We start from the raw sequence: 26,614 nt of genomic DNA, 5'->3' as shown, positions 1-26,614 counted from the left end.
TACTCTGGACAGTTCCTGACATGGACAGAGGTGTCAGCAGAGAGCACTGTGGAGCAGACTGGAAAGAACTGCACAACTTCCTGTGGAGCCTACAGCAGCTGATAAGTACTGGAAGGATTAAGATTTTTAAATAGAGGTAATTTACAAATCTGTCTAACTTTCTGGCACCAGTTGATAAAAAAAAAAAAAAAAAAAAAAAAGTTTTCCACTGGAGTACCCCTTTAACCCCCTAAGGACTCAGCTCATTTGGGCCTTAAGGACTAAGACAATTTTATTTTTACGTTTTCGTTTTTTCCTCCTCCCCTTCAAAAAATCATAACTCTTTTATATTTTCATTCACAGACTAGTATGAGGGCTTGTTTTTTGTGCAACCAGTTGTCCGTTGTAATGCCATCACTCACTTTACCATAAAATGTATGGCGCAACCAAAAAAATACTATTTGTGTGGGGAAATAAAAAATAAAACCGCAATTTTGCAAATTTTGGAAGGTTTTGTTTTCACGCCGTACAATTTATGGTAAAAATGACATGTGATTTTTATTCTCTGGGTCGATACGATTAAAATGATACCCATGATTATACACTTTTCTATTATTGTTGCGCTTAAAAAAAAATCGCCAACTTTTTAACCAAATTTGTACGTTTAAAATCCCCCTATTTTGAAGACCTATAACTTTTTCATTTTTCCGTATAAGCGGCGGTATGAGGGCTAATTTTTTGCGCCGTGATCTGTACATTTTATTAATACCATATTTGCTTATACAAAACTTTTATTACATTTTTTATAAATTTTTTTAGAATAAAATGTTATAAAAAAGCAGCTATTTTGGACTTTTTTTTTACGTTCACGCCGTTCACCGTACGGGATCATTTACATTTTATTTTAATAGTTTGGATATTTACGCACGCGGCGATACCAAATATGTATATAAAAAAAATTTTTACACTTTTTGGGGGTGAAATAGGGAAAATGGGACAATTTACATTTTTATTGGGGGAGGGGGTTTTTCACATTTTTTTTACTTTATTTTTTAACTTTTTTAACTTTTATTTTTACACTCTTATAGTCCCCATAGGGGACTATTTATAGCAACCATTCGATTGCTAATGCTGTTCAGTGTTATGTATAGGACACAGCACTGATCAGCATTATCAGCCATCTTCTGCTCTGGTCTGCGAGAAGGCCGATCAGAGCAGAAGACTCCAGGAAGGCAGCGGAGCCAGGTGAGGGGACCTCCGTCTGCCGTGCTGGATGATCGGATCGCCGCGGCAGCGCTGTGGGCGATCCGATCATCCTGTTAAGTGACCGCGATGCTGCAGATGCCGTGATCTGTATTGATCACGGCATCTGAGGGTTTAATGGCGGACATCCGCGGAATCGCGGGTGTCCGCTATTACCAACGGGTCCCTGGCTGCGATCCACAGCCGGGACCTGCCGCGCATGATGCCGGCATCGCTCCGATGCCCGCGGTTATGCTCAGGACGTAAATGTAAGTCCTGGTGCGTTAAGTACCACATCACCAGGACGTACATTTACGTCCTGCGTCGTTAAGGGGTTAAAGGCCATTGATGCTCCACTGGGAATTATGGGAACAAATGATATGCAAAGTAGCTCTCACACCCACCTTTGCAGATAGCTGAATACTATGGATGACACCTAGAAAACAGATCAAACTTCAGGGTGTTCAGCTGCTTACACCAAATAACCTGTTCAATAAGTATTGGATGATCCGGAGAGAACTGGGCCATTTCTGCCAATACTTATCTGATGTCTGATTGGCCCATTTATGCAGATTTATACTGTCCAATGGTTGATGTTCAAGGAAAATCCTTGTGGTGTCCCGTTACCGTATGGTATACCGTACCTTGTATGGTGGTCCCCAAAGTCAGAGTTACTTCTTTCCGGTGGGGTCCTCCTGGTGGGGTCCTCCTGGTGGGATAGCCCCTAGTCGCCTCTTCCTTCTTCAATTTTGTGATGTTTACATGTATATGTAATTATATATTTAATGCTGTATATATAGTGTTGCAGGACCTTAGGTCATGTGATTAGTGTTAATTCTATTAGAGTATGTTGAAGGACCTTACTAGGTCACGTGTGTGGTCACATGTCTAGACCGTAATTCTTTGTAAAGTGAATGACGGATGGTATGGACCAATGAGCTTAAGGCCAGCCCCTGCCCATATAAGGGAGCTGCAGCCAATGATCGCTCTCTTGGGTGCCGGACGATCAGAGGAGAGGAGATCCGTGCTACTTTCAAAGAAAAGACCAGGCCATTAGCCTGCAAATTCCGCAACTTGCGAAACCGTGAGTTTAACTACCAATCCCCGCTAAAGCTAGAGTGACTACTGGACCTAATACCAATCCCCTAAATCCAGTGTAACAGCGCATATTAACCTCCTAAGCTCTATAAAACTCACGAGGTCCCAACCAGCTGTCAAACTCCAAATAGACTTTGTTACATGGACTGTTCCTGTTTGATTCTGCATAAAAGCTGCAGTAAAAGTTCCGACAGTTTTCAGCAAAATCTCCGGTTGTGGACACTCATTTATTTAATACCTCCCTATCGCTCTTGGGACGGATGGTGGTAGTACAAGCATACAGAGGAGCCCACACCCTGGCGTCACGAGTATAAAGGGTTAACCAGACACCCTTAAATTACCGCACAGCTACACCCCATATACCCTACACCTCCAAGCTACCACACTCTTATGGACAAACCACACAGAGGGTATATCAGTTATGTCACAGCTGTTAAAAACTACTATACGAGGATCCATAATACCTGATGCCGTGGATGTTTTTAATGGCATAACTGATCTCTCGCCTTAGATCCTTCCCTTCAAACTCTGTCTGCAAGAACGAAAAACATAAAAAAAATAATAAGTATATAAGAAGTGAGAAGATTAAATGGGCATTTAAACAAATTTTTGCTATTGCACTCCTTGTGGTAAATAAAAATTATTTCTAGTACTTTGTTTATTAAAAATGTTTTCTAGGTTTTATTTGTGTTTAAAAAAGCTGCCACTAGGTGTCTCCCTACTTGTCCAGAACACATTTTCCCCCATCTCTTGCACAGACTTTGGACTCCTGCTGGCCTGGCAGAAGTCCAAAATCAGGAAATGCTGAGGTGTGTGCAGCCTTAGCCAATCATAGCTCATCTCACACTGAACTGCTCTGGGCTGTGTGTAGCAGAGTGAAAGAGGAAGTTCTCCCCAGTATGGCTTCAGATGATGTCACACCTTCTGGGGAACACCCCTTCCCAGTCTGTGAATCTGACTGAGCAGAAAATACAGAGCAATATCAAGGTAGAAAACTAAAAAATAATAAAAGTAAAGGCCGGGGGTGGTTTATCATGATGGGAGCGGTGACCTGGGAGGATTATAAAATTTAACAAGATCATGAGAGGTACTCTTTAAATAGCAGGTCATGTGTTGCCAACAACAGAATGTCTCTTCTATTCTATTCACACGGCACAATTTCCGCTTGCGGAATTCCACCTGAAATTAAAGCCCATAGACTTCTATAGGATTCTGCACTCCCATTCACACTTCTGAATTTCCGCATGAATACTCAAAGCACCAAACAAGGGACTTTGAATTCATTGCTTTAGTTGCACTCCACGTTAAATCCGCATTTTGTGGTGAAAAAAAAAGCCCCCTTCACTACAATGGGCTTCCGTAGCTGGATTCCGCAAAAATGCTGAATGCAGAATTTTAGCTGCAGTGTGACTAGGACTGCGGAATCCCATTGAAATTAACAAGGGTATAAACGCATGCAGAATTTCCATGCGGATTTCAATGCGGAAATTCTGGCGTGTGACCATAGCCTTAGGACTGAACATTTACTATTTACCAAACGGCCATGTGTAGGCGTCTACTCAAAATGTTGCTAAAATGAAATTAATCATAATCCAGAGGGTTAAAGGGGTACTCCGGTGGAAAACAATTTTTTTAATCAACTGGAGACAGAAAGTTAAACAGATTTGTAAATTACTTCTATTTAAAAATCTTAATCCTTCCAGTACTTATCAGCTGCTGTATGCTCCAGGGGAAGTTGTGTAGTTATTTTCTGTCTGACCACAGTGCTCTCTGCTGCCACCTCTGTCCATGTCAGGAACTCTCCAGAGCAGGAAAGGTTTACTATGGAAATTTGCTCCTGCTCTGGACAGATCCTGACATGGACAGAGGTGTCAGCAGAGAGCACTGTGGTCAGACTGGAAAGAACTACACAACTTCCTCTGGAGCATACAGCATCTGACAAGTACTGAAAGGATTAAGATTGTTAAATAGAAGTCATTTACAAATCTGATTAACTTTCTGGCACCAGTTGATTTAAAAAAAAAAAAAAATTCCACTGGAGTACCCCTTTAAAGGGGTACTCCGCCCCTAGACATCTTATCCCCTTTCCAAAGGATAGGGGATAAGATGTCAGATCGCCGGGGTCCTGCTGCTGGGGACCCCGGGGATCGCTGCTGCAGCACCCCGCTATCATTACTGCGCAGAGCGAGTTTGCTCTGCACATAATGACGGGCAATACAGGGGCCGGAGCATCGTTACGTCACAGCTCCGCCCCTCATGACATCACGGCCCGCCCACATCAATACAAGTCTATGGGAGGGGGCGTTGCGGTCGTCACGCCCCCTGCCATAGACTTGCATTAAGGGGACGGGCCGTGATGTCATGAGGGGCAGAGCCATGACATCACGCTGCTCCGGCCCCTGTTATCGCCCGTCATTACGCACAGAGCGAACTCGCTCTCCGCAGTAATGATAGCGGGGTGCTGCAGCGGCGATCCCCGGGGTCCCCAGCAGCAGGACCCCGGCGATCTGACATCTTATCCCCTATCCTTTGGATAGGGGATAAGATGTCTAGGGGCGGAGTACCCCTTTAAGTTAGCAATGGTAGCCATTTTCTTTTTACAAGAATAAGGTCCGTACCTTCACCAGCTCAAACGGGAAGCGCTCATGAAAGATCCGATTGATTTTGGCGCCGCTGGATAGCTCCAGGGTGTCCACCTGATGTCCTGATCCTCCGATTCTCTTCTCAAAATCAAGCGCAAAATTCTGCACCAACCTTCAAAAAAGTAGAAAAGAAAAAAAAAGGCATATCAATGGTTAAATGTGTAAAAATAACAAAAACAAAAAATAATGCATTAGATATTCTCACTCTCTTTGACTTCATGGCCTGCACATACCTTAATCACATGACAAGCCGAGGTATACCATGCTTTGGTTTTCCCAAAATTTCATTTTGCTCGCAGCATTAAACAATATAGTAGTCTATGGGCCGCGTTCACACCACGTTTTTGCAATACAGTTCCCGTTTACGTTTTTAATGTGAAAACCGTACGGAACCGTATTGAAAACCGTATGCATTGACTCACCATTAAAAATCGTATGCCAAACGATGCATCCGGTTGTGTCCGTTTTGCGTCTTGTACGGTTTTGTTCATTTTTTTTCCCCGTACCCAAAACCGTAGCCTACCACGGTTTTTGGTCCAGGTGAAAAACTGTATTGACCCGTATACTTTTTTTTAACATGGGAGTCAATGGGAACCGTACAGAACTGTATGTGCATACGGTTCCATACGGTTTTTGACTTTCCACAGTTTTTTTCTTGGCATTTCAATCAAACAAGTGAAACTTTATTCATAATGGAGTGAAAAGTTAACAACATACTTTTTTTTTTCTTAAAAAAAACGGAAGCAACCGGACATCATTTTTCAAACTGTATATGGGTTAAAATTTGTACACACGTTTTGATACAGTTTAGTCCGGTTTTGAGGAATGCGTTTTTCATGAAAAACCTGATACAGGAACTGGATTGCAAAAACGTGGTGTGAATGCAGCCTTATTCTATGCAGCAGAATACAAGCATCCTGATGTTAAAGGAGTACTCCGGAAGGGGGGGGGAATTTTCAAATCAGCTGGTGCCAGAAAGTTAAACAGATTTGCAAATTACATCTATATAAAAAATCTTCATCCTTCCAGTAGTTATCAGCTGCTGTATGCTCCACAGGAAGTTGTGTAGTTCTTCCCAGTCTGACCACAGTGTTCTCTGCTGCCACCTCTGTCTGTGTCAGGTACTGTGCAGAGCAGGATAGGTTTTCTATGGGGATTTGCTTCTACTCTGGACTGTTCTTGACATGGACAGAGGTGGCAGCAGAGAGCACTGTGGTCAGACTGGAAAGAACAACTCAACTTCCTGTGGAGCATACAGCAGCTGATATTTTTTATTAGAAGTAATTTACAAATCTTTATAACTTTCTGGTAACAGTTGATTTAATAATAAAAAAATTTTTTTGGGAATACACTAGGCCCATGGACACCTATGTGGGCTCCAATATGTAGAAACATATTTTCCAACCAGGGTGCCTCCAGCTGTTGCAAAACTACAACTTCCAGCATGCCCGGACAGCCGTTGGCTGTCCGGGCATGCTGGGAGTTGTAGTTTTGCAACAGCTGGAGGCACCCTGGTTGGGAAACACTAGTGTAGGATTTTTGTTCTCCAATCATCTTTGGCCAAATAGAAGTAATATATACAGTCATGGAAACATATTCACTTACTTTAACAACACTTTGGTCTTTAGTAACGGCCCCTCGGCCATAAGACTTTTGCGAACCTCAGCATCGTGTTCTACGGAAACCGTATGGCTCTGCGGTTTGCTCCTAAATTCCGACAACGTGTTCTGTATTTGGTTGATGGAAGGATCCTTCACAAGACAAGATCAGATAAGAAATATGTCACTACGGTCAGTGAGGAATCTATATTTCTTTGATTCTTTGATGTACTACATACTGTTAATTTTTCCACTACACCTTCTTACGGAAATAAATCACATATCTACATATATATATATATATATATATATATATATATATATATATATATATATGAGATAGTAAAACAGTATACAGATAGAGCTGGAGGGGAGGGGTATAACTACTGTATATATCCTGATCCTATGGAGATAGCAGCAGTATACAAATAGAGCTGCAGGGGAGGTGTATTACTACTATATGTAGTGATCAAACATAGATAGCAGCAGCAGTATACAGATAGAGCTGGAAGGGTGGGGTATAATTACTATATATATCCTGATCCCATAGAGATAGAAGCAGTATACAGATAGAGCTGGAGGGGAGGGGTATAACTACTATATATATATATACAAAAAAAGAGGATTGCAGCAGCACACATTGGTCAAAAAAATTGAGGCTCTTAGCGCACTTTTTGATCAAAACGTGTCCCCCATCCACCACGGGGAGGTGGCCTCATTTAGGATGGGAACCTAGCACAAATTCTGAGCCTAACACTCAACTATCCACTCACCTCTGCTGGGCATATAGCCTCTGACTGGGTGACATGCTGGATCCATTTAAAACTCCACCTGTGAGAAAGGGGGAGGGGTGCACAGCTAAACAGGGTGCCATTACCCCCTGAATTGTACACACAAGAAAATATATATATATATATATATATATATATATATATATATATATATATATAGATATATATAGATAGATAGATAAATAGAGAGAAAGAGAGAGAGAGAGAGAGAGAGAGAGATCAAACATAGATAGCAGGAGCAGTATACAGATAGAGCTGGAAGGGTGGGGTATAACTACATATCCTGATCCCATAGAGATAGCAGCATTATACAGATAGAGCTGGGAGGAGAGGTGTATAACTACTATATCTATCCTAATCCCATAGAGATAGCAGCAGTTTACAGATAGAGCTGGGAGGGGAGGTGTATAACTACTGTATATACTGATCCAGTAAAGATAGCAGCAACAGTATACAGATAGAGCTGAAGGGGGGGGGGGAGTATAACTACTATACATCCTGATACCATAGATAGCAACAGTATACAGATAGAGCTGGGAGGGGAGGTGTATAACTACTAGATATGCTGATCCAATAAAGATAGCAGCAGCAGTATACAGATAGAGCTGAAGGGGAAGAGTATAACTAATATACATCTTGATACTATAGAGAGCAGCAGTATACAGATAGAGCTGGGAAGGGAGGTGTATAACTACTGTATAAACAGATCCAATAAAGATAGCAGCAGCAGTATACAGAAAGAGCTGAAGGAGAGGAGTATAACTACTTCACATCCTGATCCCATGGAGATAGCAGCAGTGTACAGACAGAGCTGGAGGTGTAAAACTACTACATACCTTTCTGGGGGTCAGACTGGTGATCACTTGACCCAGTTACAGTAATGAAACACATGGATTCAGCTGGATTTGTAAATAACCGTATAACCCCTCCATGGCCATGTACCAGCAGTACAGACACCATGGACAGTGTTGACATCATTTTGCCTGTTACTGTGTAGTTTCCGCAGTCGCCATATCACATTTGTCTTTATGCTTCTGCACATTCTGCATTAGAATCTACTTTGGGAATATTAGCTAATGCCTGGCAGTCCGGATTCCTGCACCATAAAGTGCCGAGAAAGACCCACTGACTGGATATTGCAATACATTTACAGCAGTGTTTCCCAACTAGGATGCCTCCAGCTGTTGCAAAACTACAGATCCCAGCATGCTATTGCAAAACTACAACTCCCAGCCAGCTATTGCAAAACTACAACTCCCAGCCAACTATTGCAAAACTACAACTCCCAGCCTGCTATTGCAAAACTACAACTCCCAGCCAGCTATTGCAAAACTACAACTCCCAGCCAGCTATTGCAAAACTACAACTCCCAGCCAGCTATTGCAAAACTACGACTCCCAGACAGCTATTGCAAAACTACAACTCCCAGCCAGCTATTGCAAAACTACGACTCCCAGCCAGCTATTGCAAAACTACAACTCCCAGACAGCTATTGCAAAACTACGACTCCCAAACAGCTATTGCAAAACTACAACTCCCAGCCAGCTTTTACAAAACTACAACTCCCAGCCAGCTATTGCAAAACTATGACTCCCAGCCAGCTATTGCAAAACTACAACTCCCAGCCAGCTATTACAAAACTACAACTCCCAGCCAGCTATTGCAAAACTACAACTCCCAATCAGCTATTGCAAAACTACAACTCCCAGCCAGCTATTACAAAACTATGACTCCCAGCCAACTAGTGCAAAACTACGACTCCCAGCCAGCTATTGCAAAACTACAACTCCCAGCCAGCTATTGCAAAACTACATTTCCCAGCAAGCTATTGCAAAACTACAACTCCCAGCCAGCTATTGCAAAACTACAACTCCCAGCCTGCTATTGCTAAACTACAACTTCCAGCCAGCTATTGCAAAACTACGACTGCCAGCCAACTATTGCAAAACTACAACTCCCAGCCAGCTATTGCAAAACTACAACTCCCAGCCAACTATTGCAAAACTACAACTCCCAGCCTGCTATTGCAAAACTACAACTCCCAGCCTGCTATTGCAAAACTACAACTCCCAGCCTGCTATTGCAAAACTACAACCCCAAGCCTGCTATTGAAAAACTACGACTCCCAGCCTGCTATTACAAAACTACAACTCCCAGCCAGCTATTGCAAAACTACAACCCCAAGCCTGCTATTGCAAAACTACAACTCCCAGCCAGCTATTGAAAAACTACAACTCCCAGCCAGCTATTGCAAAACTACGACTCCCAGCCAGCTATTGCAAAACTATGACTCCCAGCCAGCTATTGCAAAACTACAACTGCCAGCATGCCCGGACAGCCGTAGACTGTCCAGGCATGCTGGGGGTTGTACTTTTGCAATAGCTGGAGCCACCCTGGTAGGCAAACACTGCAGTAAATTGCAGTATCCAGTAAGTGGGTCATTGCTCGGCACTTTATAGTGCTCTAAATGTATGAGAAATGCAAACGCAATATATTGTAGTATCCAGTAAGGGGGAGTTGTAGTTTTGCAACAGCTGGAGGCACCTTGGTAGGCAAACATTGCAGCATCCAGTAAGCGGGTCATTGCTCAGCACTTTCTAATGCTCCAAGTGGAAGTTGTGGTTTTGCAACAGCTGGAGGCACTTTTGTTGGGAAACACTGATTTACAGTATGAAATATTGGGAAACTATAACCATACCTGAGCAGCCACTTCCGGAAGCTGCTGTGTGTCCAGATGATCCGCCATGTGTCCGCACGCTGGATGAAGCAGGAAAGATCCGTCTGCTAACAGAGCAGCCCGTATATCCTTCTACCATCAATATTCTTATGGCCACGATTCATCACTCCAATATATCTTCAGATACTGAAGCCTAAAAGCCAAAAAATGACATCACAGTTAGAATTGGAAGAGGCGACAGATGAAGGAGGAATCGATGGGATTGTCAGTGTGCCCATATTCCCGAAGGCATTGTCAGTGTGCCCATATTCCCAATGGGATTGTCAGTGTGCCCATATTCTTTATGGGATTGTCAGTGTGCCCATATTCCTAATGGGATTGTCAGTGTGCCCATATTCCCAATGGGATTGTCAGTGTGCCCATATTCTCTATGGGATTGTCAGTGTGCCCATATTCCCTATGGGATTGTCAGTGTGCCCATATTCTCTATGGGATTGTCAGTGTGCCCATATTCCCTATGGGATTGTCAGTGTGCCCATATTCTTTATGGGATTGTCAGTGTGCCCATATTCTCTATGGGATTGTCAGTGTGCCCATATTCCCAATTGGATTGTCAGTGTGCCCATATTCTCTAAGGGATTGTCATTGTGCCCATATTCCAGATGGGATTGTCAGTGTGCCCATATTCCCGATGGGATTGTCAGTGTGCCCATATTCCCGATGGGATTGTCAGTGTGCCTATATTCCCAATGGGATTGTCAGTGTGCCCATATTCCCAATGGGATTGTCAGTGTGCCCATATTCCCTATGGGATTTTCAGTGTGCCCATATTCCCGATGGGATTGTAAGTGTGCCTATATTCCCAATGGTATTGTCAGTGTGCCCATGTTCCCATGGGATTGTCAGTGTGCCCATATTCTCTATGGGATTGTCAGTGTGCCCATATTCCCTATGGGATTGTCAGTGTGCCCATATTCCCAATGGCATTGTCAGTGTGCCTATATTCCCAATGGGATTGACAGTGTGCCCATATTCCCAATGGGATTGTCAGTGTGCCCATGTTCCCATTGGATTGTCAGTGTGCCCATATTCCCAATGGGATTGTCAGTGTGCCCATATTCCCAATGGGAATGTCAGTGTGCCATATTCCCAATGGGATTGTCAGTGTGCCTATATTTCCAATGGGATTGTCAGTGTGCCCATATTCCCAATGGGATTGTCAGTGTGCCCATATTCCCAATGGGATTGTCAGTGTGCCTATATTCCCAATGGGATTGTCAGTGTGCCCATATTCCCAATGGGATTGTCAGTGTGCCCATATTCCCAATGGGATTGTCAGTGTGCCCATATTCCCAATGGGATTGTCAGTGTGCCCATATTCCCAATGGGATTGTCAGTGTGCCCATATTCCTAATGGGATTGTCAGTGTGCCTATATTCCCATGGGATTGTCAGTGTGCCCATATTCCTAATGGGATTGTCAGTGTGCCTATATTCCCTATGGGATTGTCAGTGTGCCTATATTCCCATGGGATTATCAGTGTGCCCATATTCCTAATGGGATTGTCAGTGTGCCTATATTCCCTATGGGATTGTCAGTGTGCCCATATTCCCAATGGGATTGTCAGTGTGCCCATATTCCCAATAGAATTGACAGTGTGCTCATATTCCCAATGGGTTTTCCCACAAACTACACATTCAAAGAATAGGTGGTAAGTGTCTGATCGCTGAAGATCCCGCTATTCAGACCCCCATGAGAAGAGCGGAGAGGTCCTGGGATCCCCCCTTTTGTGGTCGTTGGGCATAGCCAAATACTGGACTCCTGTCCAAATGGAGACATGGGGACTCCCATTATGGGGATTGGAGGGGCCCCAGTGGTTAGACATCTATAACCCATCAAAAACTCAACTCAAAAATAGAGTTAAAAAAACACAAACACTAGCGGCCCCACATTTATCAATCTGGGTGGCTTCTCAACATCAAAGAATTTAATCAAGTTCACACTAAGCGGAGTTCCACTTTGAGTTCTACTTTGATTTCCACTTTGATATTGCTGACAATGTGATTCTGCTGCACAGTGCACACTATGACATTTCAGTGGCGGAACTTTCTGCCGCTGAAATGACTCAGGTGAAAGAATGATCTTGTTCGTACTTTCATCAGAATACCGTGCAGAATATATTGCTGTATATAGTGCCGCAGGATTCAGCTGGAGCTGGCCGCCCTGGGAAATTCTGACAGGAATAGATAAAGGGGTATTCCAGCTTTATACATCTTATCCCCTATCCAAAGGATAAGGGAAAAGATGTATGATCGCTGGGGTCCCACCGTTGGGGACCCCGTGATCTCTGTGCAGGCCCTGGCATTCTGTGCTGGGCGCTGCCTCCTAGACGGGGACGTGACGTCACGGCCACACCCCTCCATTCATGTCTATGGGAAGGGGCGTGACAGATAGGGGATAAGATGTATAAAGCCAGAATACCCCTTTAAACCCAGAGATTCCGTGGCGTTAACCCAACCTTACTCTGCAACCAGGGCCGGTTCTGCCTATAGGCAAAATAGGAAGTCGCCTAGAGCGTGCTCTTGATGGGGGCACCGTTCTGCCTGGTGCAATAAAGTTAGCCAGCATCCCAAGCACCCACCCATCCGAGGCACCCACCCATCCGAGGCACCCACCCATTAAGCAAAACCCCGCCATGCTACCCCCACCCCACCCGTACTATAATAATCTGCATGTTTCAGCCTGCTGGAGGAGCGCAGCACCACCTCCGAGGCAGACAGGGGCGATCACTAAGGTCAGGTCCATCCAATATCCTGACATCGCGTGTGCCTCCATACATCGGGAGGAGCCAATGGGCGGGGTCAAGGGGCGGCAAAATTCGTTTTCACCTAGGGCGGCAAAAATCCTTGCACCAGGCCTGTCTGCAACTCACGACACCTGCCATGACCCCCTAATTTTATGGGAGAGCTGTTCGGCTATCTTTGGCTCTCCCATAGAGATATATGGAGGGGACATGGCGGCCCCATGCTTCATGCGGGGGTCGTGACGCGTTGCCCCAGAGAGAGACAGCTTTATTTTGACTATGGATTCAGCCACTACAATTCCGTTGTGTGCCCTGTGCAGTGGAATCCTATTGAAAACAATGGGACTTTGCTGAATTTCCTAGTGTAATTTCTAACCAGAATTAAGCTCGGAAATTCCGTATTGGGATCCCGGCCTTACAGTTCTTTTATACATCAATAGACGACAAGGATCTGTAGAATGTATAGACCTTATTGTACTATTTGCCATTGGGCGAACACTTCATACATTTCTGATGTCTAAGATATATTGCCAAATTATAACAACTAGACTGCTGGCTCCCCGAGACACCCCAGAGTACAGTACTGAGAATGGAAATGAACTGGTGGAGATATTTATTAGTATATGGCTATTGAATTGTCATAATAATGCTGATGTAGCCATATGTGGTGGCCCAGTACGGGATTTTGTTTCCTCGTACTTCTCCTGCCCTGTCAGGCAGAGTCTCTCCATGTCCCCAGGGCCCCCTTTATGTATTATCCCCTGTGTATATAAGTTGTGATATTAATAATGTACTATTTATTTGACCAGGTGACCCCCCCCCCCCCCCCAAGTGACCTATGGGCTCCTTGCACAGCCCCCTATATAACCAGGGGAGGGGCTGAAATCTCTCAGTTCCTGAGGTCCAGTGCAGTCGTCTCAGTGCCTGTGTCCGGAGCATTGGAGGCCTCAAGCCTAAAGTCTGTAGCTACCTGTCAATTGCAAGTAAGCCAAAGTCATCTAATTGTCAGTCATCAAGTCAGTCAAGTCAAGTCTACTGTTTAGTCACCATGGCCTGCACCAAAGTCAGTCTAACTGCTGCAAGTCCCAGCAAGCCTGCAAGGTCCCTCTGTGTCACTGGTCACCTCCTTGGGATATTGGCTGTACTGCATAGACTGTGTCATCTGTCTACCCTCAGTAAAGCTACCGTTGTCCGTAACTTGGCGCCGGTGTCTTCATTACCCCCGTGCCTAGCCCAGGATCCAGCGGTATTACCTTCGGGTGGTTAAGGCTAAGCCATGCCCTGGCGTCACAACAAGAAGGGGTTAATAACATCTGCCCCTTGGGTTATAACATCTACCCCGCACACATAATAAAAAAAAATAAAAAAAAACGAAAATTATTCAAACCAAAGTGTAAACTATTAAATATCCAAATAAAAAATATACAAATACAGATACATAAAAATAAAAAACTAAATTACAACATTTCAATCACGGATCATGTACTGTTGCCACAGGACCCTTGCGTTTTATAAAAAATAAACAACAGTTTAAGGGGTACTCCACTGGAAAACATTTTAATTTAAATCAACTGATGCCACAAAGTTAAACAGATTTATAAATTACAGAAAAATGGAGCAACGCCAAGCAGAGCTGGAGCGGCAGGAGCCACACGTCTGTCCAGTTGTGTGGCTCCTGCCGCTCCAGCTCTGCTTGGTGTTAAGGTGTTGGGACTTTGTAACCTGCCGGTTATGAAAACAGAATAAATCTTCACCAGCAAGTCGTACGTTTTTCTGTTCTCTCTACATGAAGTTTAAAGGGGTACCTCTCATCAAATAAACTTTTGATATATTTTAGATTAATGAATGTTGAATAACTTTCCAATAGCATGTTAATGAAAAATATGCTTCTTTCTATTGTATTTTTCCCGATCTGTCCGGTCAGCAAGCATTTCTGACTCATGCTGGAGTCCTAAACACTCAGAGCTGCCAGCCTGCTTTGTTCACAGCCAAACAGGCTGTGAACAAAGCAGGCTGGCAGCTCTGAGTGTTCTCCTTTGTGAACAAAGCAGACTGGCAGCTCGTAGTGTTTAGGACTCCAGCATGAGTCTGAAATGCTTGCTGCCAGGACTGGTAGGGAGACCCCTAGTGGTCATTTCTTCAAAGTGGAAAATTAAATAGAAAGAAGCATATTTTTTTAATAACATGCAATTGTGAAGTTATTCTGCATATATTATTCTATAATATATCAAAAGTTTTTTTGATGAGAGGTACCCTTTAAAGTTCTTTTACTGGACGTGTTAGCACCACTCTGATTTCCTTACATCTCGTTCCACCCCTGATGCCATACAGACATTCTATATACGTGTGTATTCCTGTGCATCCGTCCGCTAGCAGTGCCCAGTGCAGACTTCTTCCAGCTGTATTCAGATTTATAAATGACTTCTATTTCAAAATCTTAACCCTTCCAGTACTTATCGGCTGCTGTATTCTCCAGAGGAAGTTGCATAGTTCTTTCCAGTCTGACCACAGTGCTCTCTGCTGACACCTCTGTCCATGTCAGGAACTGTCCAGAGCAGGAGAGGTTTTCTATGGGGATTTGTTGCTACTCTAGACAGTTCCTGACATGGACAGAGGTGTCAGCAGAGAGAACTGGGGTCAGACAGAAAGGAAATTTAAAAAAGAAAAGAACTTCCTGTGGAGCATACAGCAGCTGATAAGTACTGGAAGGATTAAGATTTTTGTATAGTAGTCCTTTACAAATCTGTTTAAATTTCTGGCACCAGTTGATTTAAAAAAAAAATAAAAAAATTCCAACAGAGTACCCCTATCCAGGAATTGAAAAACAGAGCTAATTTCTTTAAAAAAAAAAAAAAAAACGCGCCGTCTGTCTCCAGGTTGGGTGTGGTATTATAACTTAGCTCCATTCATTTGAAAGAAACTGAGCTGCAGAACCACATCCAACCTGGAGATAGATAGACAGGCTTTTGTTTTCTTTTTTTTTTTTTTAAAGAAATTAGCTCTGTTTTTTGATTCATGGATAACCCCTTTAAATCTCTGTTGTAAAGTGTAATTGAAAATAGGGAACCAAGATCCCAGTGGAGCAACAATACAAACCCAGAATATTGGTGGGCCTTGAGGACTGTGTAACTAGATCTTAGGTCCCCAAACTGTGGACCTCCAGCTGTTGCAAAACTACAACCCCCCAGCATGCCCGGACAGCCAACGGCTGTCCGGGCATGCTGGGGGTTATAGTTTTGCAATAGCTGGAGGTCCACCGTTTGGGCATCACTGCCATATAAAACATTTTTGGATTACTTATGGGTCATACACCATGTCTCACTTGTTTACCCTTCAGAGGGGATTAATAGTCAGTGTCACTTTATAACGGAGTGTATTTAAAGGGGTACTCCGCTGGAACTGGAAAACATTTTTTTTTAATCAACCGGTGCCAGAAAGTTAAACAGATTTGTAAATGACTTCAATTAAAAAAAAATCTCAATCCTTCCAGTACTTATCAGCTGCTGTATGCTCCACAGGAAGATCTTTTCTATTTTAACCCCTTAAGGACCCTTTCCGTTTTTGCACTTTTGTTTTTTCCTCCTTACCTTTTAAAAATCATAACCCTTTCAATTTTCCACCTAAAAATCCATATTATGGCTTATTTTTTGCATCACCAATTCTACTTTGCAGTGACATTAGTAATTTTACCCAAAAATGCACGGCGAAACGGAAAAAAAAATCATTGTGCGACAAAATCGAAGAAAAAATGCCATTTTGTAACTTTTGGGGGCTTCCGTTTCTACGCAGTGCATATTTCGGTAAAAATGACGCCTTATCATTATTCTGTAGGTCCATACTGTTAAAATGATACCCTATTCATATAGGTTTGATTTTGTCGGACTTCTGGAAAAAATCATAACTACATGCAGGAAAATTTATACGTTTAAAAATATCATCTTATGACCCCTATAACTTTTTTATTTTTCCGCATACAGGGCGGCATTAGGGCTCATTTTTTGCGCCGTGATCTGAAGTTTTTATCGGTATGATTTTTGTTTTGATCGGACTTTTTGATCACTTTTTATTCATTTTTTAATGGTATAAAAAGTGACCAAAAGTGCGCTTTTTTTGACTTTGGAATTTTTTTGCGCGTACGCCATTGACCGTGCGGTTTTGGTATTCCAGGCCAAAACTTTTTTTATATATAAACTGGCTCTGGAAAGTTAAACAGATTTGTAAATTGCTTCTATTAAAAAATATTAATTCTTCCAATAGTTATTAGCTTCTGAAGTTGAGTTGTTGTTTTCTGTCTAACTGCTCTCTGATGACTCACGTCCCGGGAGCTGTGCAGTTCCTATGGGGATATTCTCCCATCATGCACAGCTCCCGGGACGTGACATCATCATTGAGCAGTTAGACAGAAAACTTCAGAAGCTAATAACTATTGGAAGGATTAAGATTTTTTAATAGAAGTAATTTACAAATCTGTTTAACTTTCCGGAGCCAGTTGATATAAATAAAAAAAAGGTTTTGCCTGGAATACCCCTTTAAGTTTCTAGCATCAGTTGATTTAAAAAAAAGGGTTTTCAGCGGAGTACCCCTTTAAAGGGAACCGCTCATCTGTTTTATGCTGCCCAAACCATGGGCGGCATGAGACAGGTGCAGAGAGCGAGGTCCTGGAACACTTTGATTTACACGGGAACACCAGGACATTTCAGAGAAATTATAGTTTATTAATACATGCCAGGTAAGTAGTCACTGGGGTGGTTCCTGGCAGCAGCTCCCTGCACAAATAAGGAGAGATGCGGCACTCGGGCCTAGCGGCGCAAAGAGCAGTCACAGGGACCACCTCCCATTACTACTTACCCGGGTACCGACGTTTTTTTTTTTTTTTTTAAACTATGGTTTCTCTCTGTGTTTCAGAGTAAATAATAGGGAAGGGTCACACGTGCCGTATTTTGCGGCGTATTTGCTGCTGTTTATTTTCCTACCCATTGAAGTCAATAGGTAGAAAAATACGCAGTTGATTTTGCTGTCAATTGACTCCAATGGGTAGAAAAACAAACAGCAGCAACTCTGAAGCAAAATACGGCACGTGTGACCCTACCCATAGTGTTCCAGGGCCCCCGATCATTGCACCTGTTGCCTGCGGTTTGGGCAACATAAAATATGTGACAGGTTCACTATAAATACATCAAATGCTCCAAGATGCAATTTTAAAGGGGTATTCCACTGAAAAACATCCAAAGGATAGGGGATGAGATGTCTGATCACAGGGGTTCCGCCACTGGGGACCCCCGCGATCTCCGGTCCGGAAGCAGCGGTATCCCGAAGATGGAAATTTTAAGCATCCATGTTCATGACATCACGCTACACCCCCTCCATTCATGTCTATGGGAGGGGGCGTGACAGCTAGTACGTAGCCGCCACGCCTCCCCCCCCATAGACATGAATGGAGGGGGCATGGCAGCTGTACTCGCCAGTCAACTGACACGGAGTGGCGTTCGCTCCATGCACCGGATGACTGGGGTGCCGCAGTGGAGATCACAGGGGTCCCCAATGGCGGGACCCCCGCAATTAGACATCTTAACCCCTATCCTTTGCATAGGATATAAGAGGTTTTCCGACAGAGTTCCCCTTTAATTTTATAAGAGCCAAGTAAGTCTTTAAGGTTTTGTGCCAGATTGTTGTAAATATCGGCGCTCACTGCCGCTCACCACACCGCCATCTTGTATGTAGTCTCTCCCCTCTGTGACCACAATCTCAGAACGCCGGAGAGATAGAGATGGCAGAGGGTTATAGTGCTAGATCCATTGGGGGATATTTATCAAGACCTGTAAAGAGGAAGAGCGGTACAGTTGCCCATAGCAACCAATCAGATCGCTCCTTTCATTTTTTAAAATGAAAGAAGCCATCTGATCGGTTGCTATGGGCAACTGTATGGCTTTTCCTCTACATAGGTTATGATGAATCACCCCCATTATTCCTGTGGCATCTATGCAAAGGCCTTCATGTATTGTATTGCTTATATGAAGGGAGATTTATCAAAACCTGTGTAGAGGAAACGTTGACCAGTTCTCCATAGCAACCAATCAGATCACTTCTTTCATTTTGCAGAGGTCTTTTCAAAATGAAAGAAGCGATCTGATTGGTTGCTATGGACAACTGGTCAATTTTTCCTCAGCACAGGTTTTGATAAATCTCACACGTCTTTTGATGTGTAAAAAAAGGTGCAAATTTGGCACATGGATTTCGTGTGAGACTTTTTGTCCTGAAGTAATTCTTGCCAAACTTTCTTACCCGGACATTTTTGCCCTGTGACTTTGCAGTGGTTGTGACTTGTTGCAGATTTTGGCGCAGAGGACTCCAGAGGTCGCAAACCAATACCAGCAATCTTTGCACTTACAAAACCTACTTCTAACAACTTTACAGAAGCAAAAATCCTGTTGTGTTTGTGCAATAAATCTCTCACTGTGTGCGGCTTTTTAAGAAATTAGACGCACTTGAGACCGGTAGGTTCGTTTTTCAAAATGTATGAAGCTAAATACACGATGATAAGTCGCCCCCTCGGTGTTTACGGGTCCCAAGAGAATCTAGGGGACATGGGAATGTCAAAGGTTTTTTTTTATACCCACAGGTACACTTTAAAGTGATGCTGTCACCTCAGAATCCCCTAAAATAAAGTCATCAGTAAAGAGATTAAAGGGGTACTCCGGTGGAAAAAAATTTTTTTTAATGAACTGGTGCCAGAAAGTTAAACAGATTTGTAAATTACTTCTATTAAAAAAAAAATCTTAATCCTTCCAGTACTTTTTAGCAGCTGTACGCTACAGAGGAAAATCTTAATTTTTTGAATTTTGTTTTTGCCTTGTCCACAGTGCTCTCTGCTGACACCTGATGTCCGTATCAGGAACTGTCCAGAGCAGGAGAAAATCCCCATAGCAAACCTATGCTGCTCTGGACAGTTCCTGACATGGACAGAGGTGTCAGCAGAGAGCACTGTGGAAAAGACAAAAAATAAAAAAAAGATAAGAATTTCCTCTGTAGCATACAGCTGCTAAAAAATACTAAAAGGATTAAGATTTTTTAATAGAAGTCATTTACAAATCTGTTTAGCTTTCTGGCACCAGTTCATTTAAAAAAAAAAAAAATTCCACCGGAGTACCCCTTTAAGTGTAGGGTCACACGTGCTACATTTTGCTGCATGTTTTCAGAAAATTTGATACTTATGAGGAAAATTACCTACCTACTATGGACATCTACCTAATCAGGGTAAAATTTCCTTCCTACTGGGAGCATCTACTTAAAGGGGTACTCCACTGCCCCAGTGTTCGGAACATTTTGTTCCGAATGCTGGGTGCAAGCTGAGGGGGTTGTGAAGTCACACCACGCCCCTCAATGCAAATCTAAGGGATGGGGCGTGGCACCGCCAAGCCCCCTCCCATAGACTTGCATCGAGGGGGCGTGGTGTGACTTCAGGAGAGACGTGGCCATGACATCACGACCCCCACAGCCCGCACCCAGCGTTGGGAACAAAATTTTCCAAACACTGGGGCAGTAGAGTACCCCTTTAAGTAGATGCTCCCAGTAGGAAGGAAATTATACCCTGATTAGGTAGATGCCCCTAGTAGGTAGGTAATTTTCCACATAAGTTAGATGCCCCAAGTAGGTAGGTAATTCCACCTTACTGGATGCTCCCCATTACACAGCTTCCCCCCAACATAAAAAATCCCACTCACCTTCCCTCTACTCCATCACTGAGGGCAGGTCCTTTTCTTCTTTCTCTGTTCCTTGCCTGGTCACCTGGAGTGGCGGAGGACCTCTTCAGCAGAAGTCCTGCACCGATTTACAGTACAGGATCAGGGAGTCCGGACAAGAAGGAGTCCCTGCTCCTGTACGTACATTATGTAGTGCACTAAGCTATTGGTGTAGCACCTATAACACTGTACATCCAGAAGCAGGGACTCCTGTTTACAGATGAACCCCCTGCTCCTGTACGTACATTCTGTAGTGCACTAAGCTATTGGTGTATCACCTCACAGAATGTACATGTAGAAGCAGGGACTCCTGTTTACTGATGAACCCCCTGCTCCTGTACGTACATTCTGTAGTGCACTGTTATTGGTGTAGCACCTCACACAATGTACATCCAGAAGCAGGGACTCCTGTTTACAGATGAACCCCCTGCTCCTGTACGTACATTCTGTAGTGCACTAAGCTACTGGTGTAGCACCTCACACAATGTACATCCAGAAGCAGGGACTTCTGTTTACAGATGAACCCCCTGCTCCTGTACAACAATGACTGCAATTCATATGTCTAATTCAGGCTATGTCCCTGCATTGTAGTCCCTCTAGACACCACTGAGAAACATAGAAACATAGAATGTGTTGGCAGATAAGAACCATTTGGCCCATCTAGTCTGCCCAATAATCTGAATCCTATCAATAGTCCCTGGCCCTATCTTATATGAAGGATAGCCTTATACCTATCTCTATATCATATGAAGGATAGCCTTATACCGACCCCTATGTTATATGAAGTATAGCCTTATGCCTGTCCCTATCTTATATGAAGGATAGCCTTATGCCTATCCCTATCTTATATGGAGGATAGCCTTATACCTATCTCTATATCATATGAAGGATAGCCTTATACCGACCCCTATGTTATATGAAGTATAGCCTTATGCCTGTCCCTATCTTATATGAAGGATAGCCTTATGCCTATCCCTATCTTATATGAAGGATAGCCTTATACCGACCCCTATGTTATATGAAGTATAGCCTTATACCTATCCCTATCTTATATGAAGGATAACCTTATGCCTATCCCTATCTTATATGAAGGATAGCCTTATACCTACCCCTATCTTATATGAAGGATAGCCTTATATCTATCTCTATCTCATATGAAGGATAGCCTTATACCTATCCCTATGTTATATGAAGGATAGCCTTATGCCTATCCCTATCTTATATGAAGGATAGCCTTATGCTTATCCCTATCTTATATGAAGGATAGCCTTATGCCTATCCCTATCTTATATAAAGGATAGCCTTATGCCTGGCCCTATCTTATATGAAGGATAGCCTTATGTCTATCCCTATCTTATATGAAGGATAGCCTTATGCCTATCCCTATCTTATATGAAGGATAGCCTTATGCCTATCCCTATCTTATATAAAGGATAGCCTTATGCCTGGCCCTATCTTATATGAAGGATAGCCTTATGTCTATCCCTATCTTATATGAAGGATAGCCTTATGCTTATCCCATGCATCTTTAAACTCCTTCACTGTATTTGCAGCGACCACTTCTGCAGGAAGGCTATTCCATGCATCCACTACTCTCTCAGTAAAGTAATACTTCCTGATATTACTGCAGAAACCTTTCCCTTCTAATATAAAACTATGTCCTCTTGTTGTAGTTTTTCTTCTATATAAATCTCCTCTCATCCTTTACCGTGTTGATTCCCTTTATGTATATAAAGTCTCTATCATATCCCTCTGTCTCTCCTTTCTTCTATACATTTTAAGGTCCTTTAACCTTTCCTGATAAGTTTCATCCTGCAATCCATGTACTAGTTTATTATCTTCTCTGAACTCTCTCTAGAGTATCCATATCCTTCTGGAGATACGGCCTTCAGTACTGCGCACAATACTCCAAATGAGGCCTCACCAGTGTTCTGTACAGCGGCATGAGCTCTTCCCTCTCTCTACTGCTTATACCTCTCCCTATACACCCATGAGCACTTCTCTCTCTCTACTGCTTATACCTCTCCCTATACACCCATGAGCACTTCTCTCTCTCTCTACTGCTTATACCTCTCCCTATACACCCATGAGCACTTCTCACTTTCTACTGCTTATACCTCTCCCTATACATCCATGAGCACTTCTCTCTTTCTACTGCTTATACCTCTCCCTATACACCCATGAGCACTTCTCTCTTTCTACTGCTTATACCTCTCCCTATAGATCCAAGCATTCTGCAAGCCTTTCCTGCTGCTCTATTACATTGTCTTCCACTTATCATTAGGATAAAGCTACTGTAGGTTCACATTCCATTCCCTCCTGTCCCGCTGTTCTCCTGTCATTGCTGCTAAATGGACCATAGGAACAAACTGATGACATTTACAGGTGAAGTTCGAAAAATTGGAATATCGTGGAAAGTTCATATTTATTTCAGTAAAGCAACTTAAAAGGTGAAACTAATATATGAGAAAGACTCATTACATGTAAAGTGAGAACAAACCGTGATCTGTCATAATTGTGATGATTATAGTTTACAGCTCATGAAAACCCCAAATAACCCCCAATTATTATGATTTGGGAAACCATGTCATCTGCTGGTGATGGTCACTGGGCTTCATTAAAGGGGTACTCCGCTGCTCAGCTTTTGAAACGAACTGTTCCGAACGCTGGAGCCAGGAGCTCGTGACATCATAGCCCTGCCCCCTCATTACGTCACACCCCGCCCCCTCAATGCAAGTCTATGGGAGGGGGCATGACGGCTGTCATGCCCCCTCCCATAGACTTGCATTGAAGGGGCGGGGCGTGAGGTTATGAGGGGCGGGGCTATGATGTCATGAGCTCCTGGCTCCAGCATTCGGAACAGTTTGTTCCAAATGCTGAGCAGCGGAGTACCCCTTTAAGTCCAGGGTCAACGCATTTGTCTACCAGATTTCGGAGCACTTCATGCTTCCCTTCCCTATAAAGGGGTACTCCGGTGGAAAACTATTTTTTATTAAATCAACTGGTGCCAGAAAGTCAAACGGATTTGTAAATTACTTCTATTAAAAAAATCTTAATCCTTCCAGTACTTATTAGCTGCTGAATACTACAGAGGAAATTCTTTTTTTTTTTTTTTTGGAACACAGAGCTCTCTGCTGACATCACGAGCACAGTGCTCTCTGCTGACATCTCTGTCCATTTTAGGAACTGTCCAGAGCAGCATATGTTTTCTATGGGGATTTTCTCCTACTCTGGACAGTTCCTAAAATGGACAGAGGTGTCAGCAGAGAGCACTGTGCTCGTGATGTCAGCAGAGAGCTCTGTGTTCCAAAAAGAAAATAATTTCCTCTGTAGTATTCAGCAGCTAATAAGTAATGGAAGGATTACATTTTTAATAGAAATTATTTACAAATCTGTTTCTGGCACCAGTTGATTTAAAAAAATAAATAAATAAAGTTTTCCACCAGGGTACCCCTTTAAGTTGCATTAGTGAAATAAAATGGACTTTTGCGCGATATTCAAATTTTTCGAGCTTCCCCTGTAAGTGGCATCTTTTTGCATCAGTCTTTAATCCATTTGTATCCTTTATTGTCCATTTTTTATTTAGTCTGACTACTTCCTGGTCGCTCACACCTCTTCTGAGCAGGTTCAGAAGTCATAACGGACCAAAAATGGATGCAAACGGATGACATTAAAGCCTCATCCATTTCCCATTGACTTCAATGTTAAATTTATTATTTCCGTTTCGCTTCCATTTTATTTTTTGGACGGGGAAAAAAATACTGCATGGGCCGTCGTCTTATTTCCTGTCAAAGAAATGGAATTTAACGGATTTAACAACGGGCATGAAATAACGGAGACAGACGTCAATGTGAACAAGCTCTTAGTTCCCCTTAGGTTCTCTCCATAGAACTTAAAGGGGTACTCGGGTGAAAATGTTTTTTTTTTTTTTTTAAATCAACTGGTGCCAGAAAGTTAAACAGATTTGTAAATCACTTCTATTAAAAAAAAATCTTAATCCTTCCAGTACTTATTAGCTGCTGAATAATACAGAGGAAATTATTTTCTTTTTGGAACACAGAGCTCTCTGCTGACATCACGAGCACAGTGCTCTCTGCTGACATCTCTGTCCATTTTAGGAACTGTCCAGAGCGGCATATGTTTGCTATGGGGATTTTCTCCTACTCTGGACAGTTCCTAAAATGGACAGAGATGTCAGCAGAGAGCTCTGTGCTCGTGTTGTCAGCAGAGAGCTCTGTGCTCGTGATGTCAGCAGAGAGCTCTGTGCTCCCAAAAAAAATAATTTCCTCTTTAGTATTCAGCAGCTAATAAGTTATGGAAGAATTAAGATTTTTTTAATAGAAGTAATTTACAAATCTGTTTAACTTTCTGGCACCAGTTGATTTAAAAAAAAAAAAAAAAAGAAAAGTTTTTCACCGGAGTACCCCTTTAATGGAAAATACAGAAGCAACGGAGTAATAATAAGAGGTGGCCGGGATCTCTGCAGTGCAGAGGTAACGCTGAGTTCTGTGCTGCTGTGCAGAGGAGATGCCGGAATTCATCCCATTCCAATCTAATCCTATAGAGCAGTGGTCTTCAACCTGCGGACCTCCAGATGTTGCAAAACTACAACTCCCAGCATGCCCGGACAGCCAAGGTCTTCAACCTGCGGACCTCCAGATGTTGCAAAACTACAACTCCCAGCATGCCCGGACAGACAAGGTCTTCAACCTGCGGACCTCCAGATGTTGCAAAACTACAACTCCCAGCATGCCCGGACAGCCATCGGCTGTCCGGACATGCTGGGTGTTGTAGTTTTGAAACCTCTGGAGGTCCGCAGGTTGAAGAACACTGCTATAGAGGACCCTCCTGGTACAAGGGCATTAGCAAAAATACGTAATCTGAAAGGCTATACATGGTAGGTGGCACTGCCATGATACCACCGGTACATATATCCTTACACCATATGGTTGAAATGAACCTTCTAGAAATAATCCCGATTCTCCATAACCCTCACGTTCCATAACATAAATCAGTATTGACCCCATAGTAATACGAATAAAACCTGCATAATAAATATTAAATATTATATTTATATTATATATTAGTTGTTTCTTATATAAATGATAAGGATATCTACTATTAGACAAAAAATATTAGTGCAGGAAATAGTCCTGACATGTTCAAATAAAATGTGTATAAAATACTTACACAGAGAAATGACTGGAGAAATAGCGGAGAGCAGGTCAGAGGCTCAGTGTCTGAATGTCAATGCCGACCGAGGAAGCCCGGACAAAACACTTCTTGTTCTACTACTAGGCAGAAGCTTCATTCATGTCCTCCATGAAAACATCACACTCCCTTAATCATTCAGCCCAAGTGTAACATCATGTGAGTGTGCGACACAGAGGTGACACCATTATGTGTGTAAAAGAAGTGACACCATTGTGTAAGTGTGTAATACAGAGGTGACACCATCATGTGTGTAAAAGAAGTGACACCATTGTGTAAGTGTGTAATACAGAGGTGACACCATCATGTGTGTAAAAGAAGTGACACCATTGTGTAAGTGTGTAATACAGAGGTGACACCATCATGTGAGTGTGCGACACAGTGGTGACACCATCATGTGTGTAAAAGAAGTGACACCATTGTGTAAGTGTGTAATACAGAGGTGACACCATTATGTGAGTGTGTAACAGAGGTGACACCATCAAGTGTGTAAAAGAAGTGACACCATTGTGTAAGTGTGTAATACAGAGGTGACACCATTATGTGAGTGTGTAATACAGAGGTGACATCAACATGTAAGTGTGTAACACAGAGGTGACACCATTATGTGAGTGTGTAATACATAGGTGACATCAACATGTAAGTGTGTAACACAGAGGTGACACCTTTATGTCAGTGTGTAATACAGAGGTGATATCAACATGTAAGTGTGTAACACAGAGGTGACACCTTTATGTGTGTGAAAGAAGTGACACCATTGTGTAAGTGTGTAATACAGAGGTGACACCATCAAGTGTGTAAAAGAAGTGACACCATTGTGTAAATGTGTAATAC

The 26,614-nt window shown here is 42.9% G+C and overlaps 1 protein-coding gene across 6 annotated transcripts in view; it reads right to left on the bottom strand.

The window, feature by feature from the left end:
• Window positions 1–25,898, bottom strand: part of DNM3 (dynamin 3) — a 422,060-nt gene extending 396,162 nt beyond the window's left edge. For 4 of the 6 annotated variants that reach the window (XM_056523254.1, XM_056523257.1, XM_056523258.1 and 1 more), the window contains exons 1-5: window positions 18,530–18,661; window positions 10,049–10,220; window positions 6,567–6,712; window positions 4,938–5,073; window positions 2,784–2,851 (exon numbers count right to left, since the gene is read on the bottom strand). In XM_056523254.1, coding sequence (XP_056379229.1) covers window positions 2,784–2,851; window positions 4,938–5,073; window positions 6,567–6,712; window positions 10,049–10,096 — 398 coding nt within the window. In that variant the 5' untranslated portion in view covers window positions 10,097–10,220; window positions 18,530–18,661. Of the gene's footprint in view, window positions 1–2,783; window positions 2,852–4,937; window positions 5,074–6,566; window positions 6,713–10,048; window positions 10,221–18,519; window positions 18,662–25,759 lie in introns of those variants that run through there. The other 2 variants (XM_056523256.1, XM_056523255.1) reach the window with 2 other exon arrangements.
• Window positions 25,899–26,614: the final 716 nt, after the last annotated feature.

Source organism: Hyla sarda, chromosome 6 (assembly GCF_029499605.1).
Source record: "Hyla sarda isolate aHylSar1 chromosome 6, aHylSar1.hap1, whole genome shotgun sequence".
NCBI lineage: Eukaryota > Metazoa > Chordata > Amphibia > Anura > Hylidae > Hyla > Hyla sarda.
The sequence above is the reverse complement of the archived record's forward strand: the minus strand, read 5'-3'. Positions and strand labels throughout refer to the sequence as shown.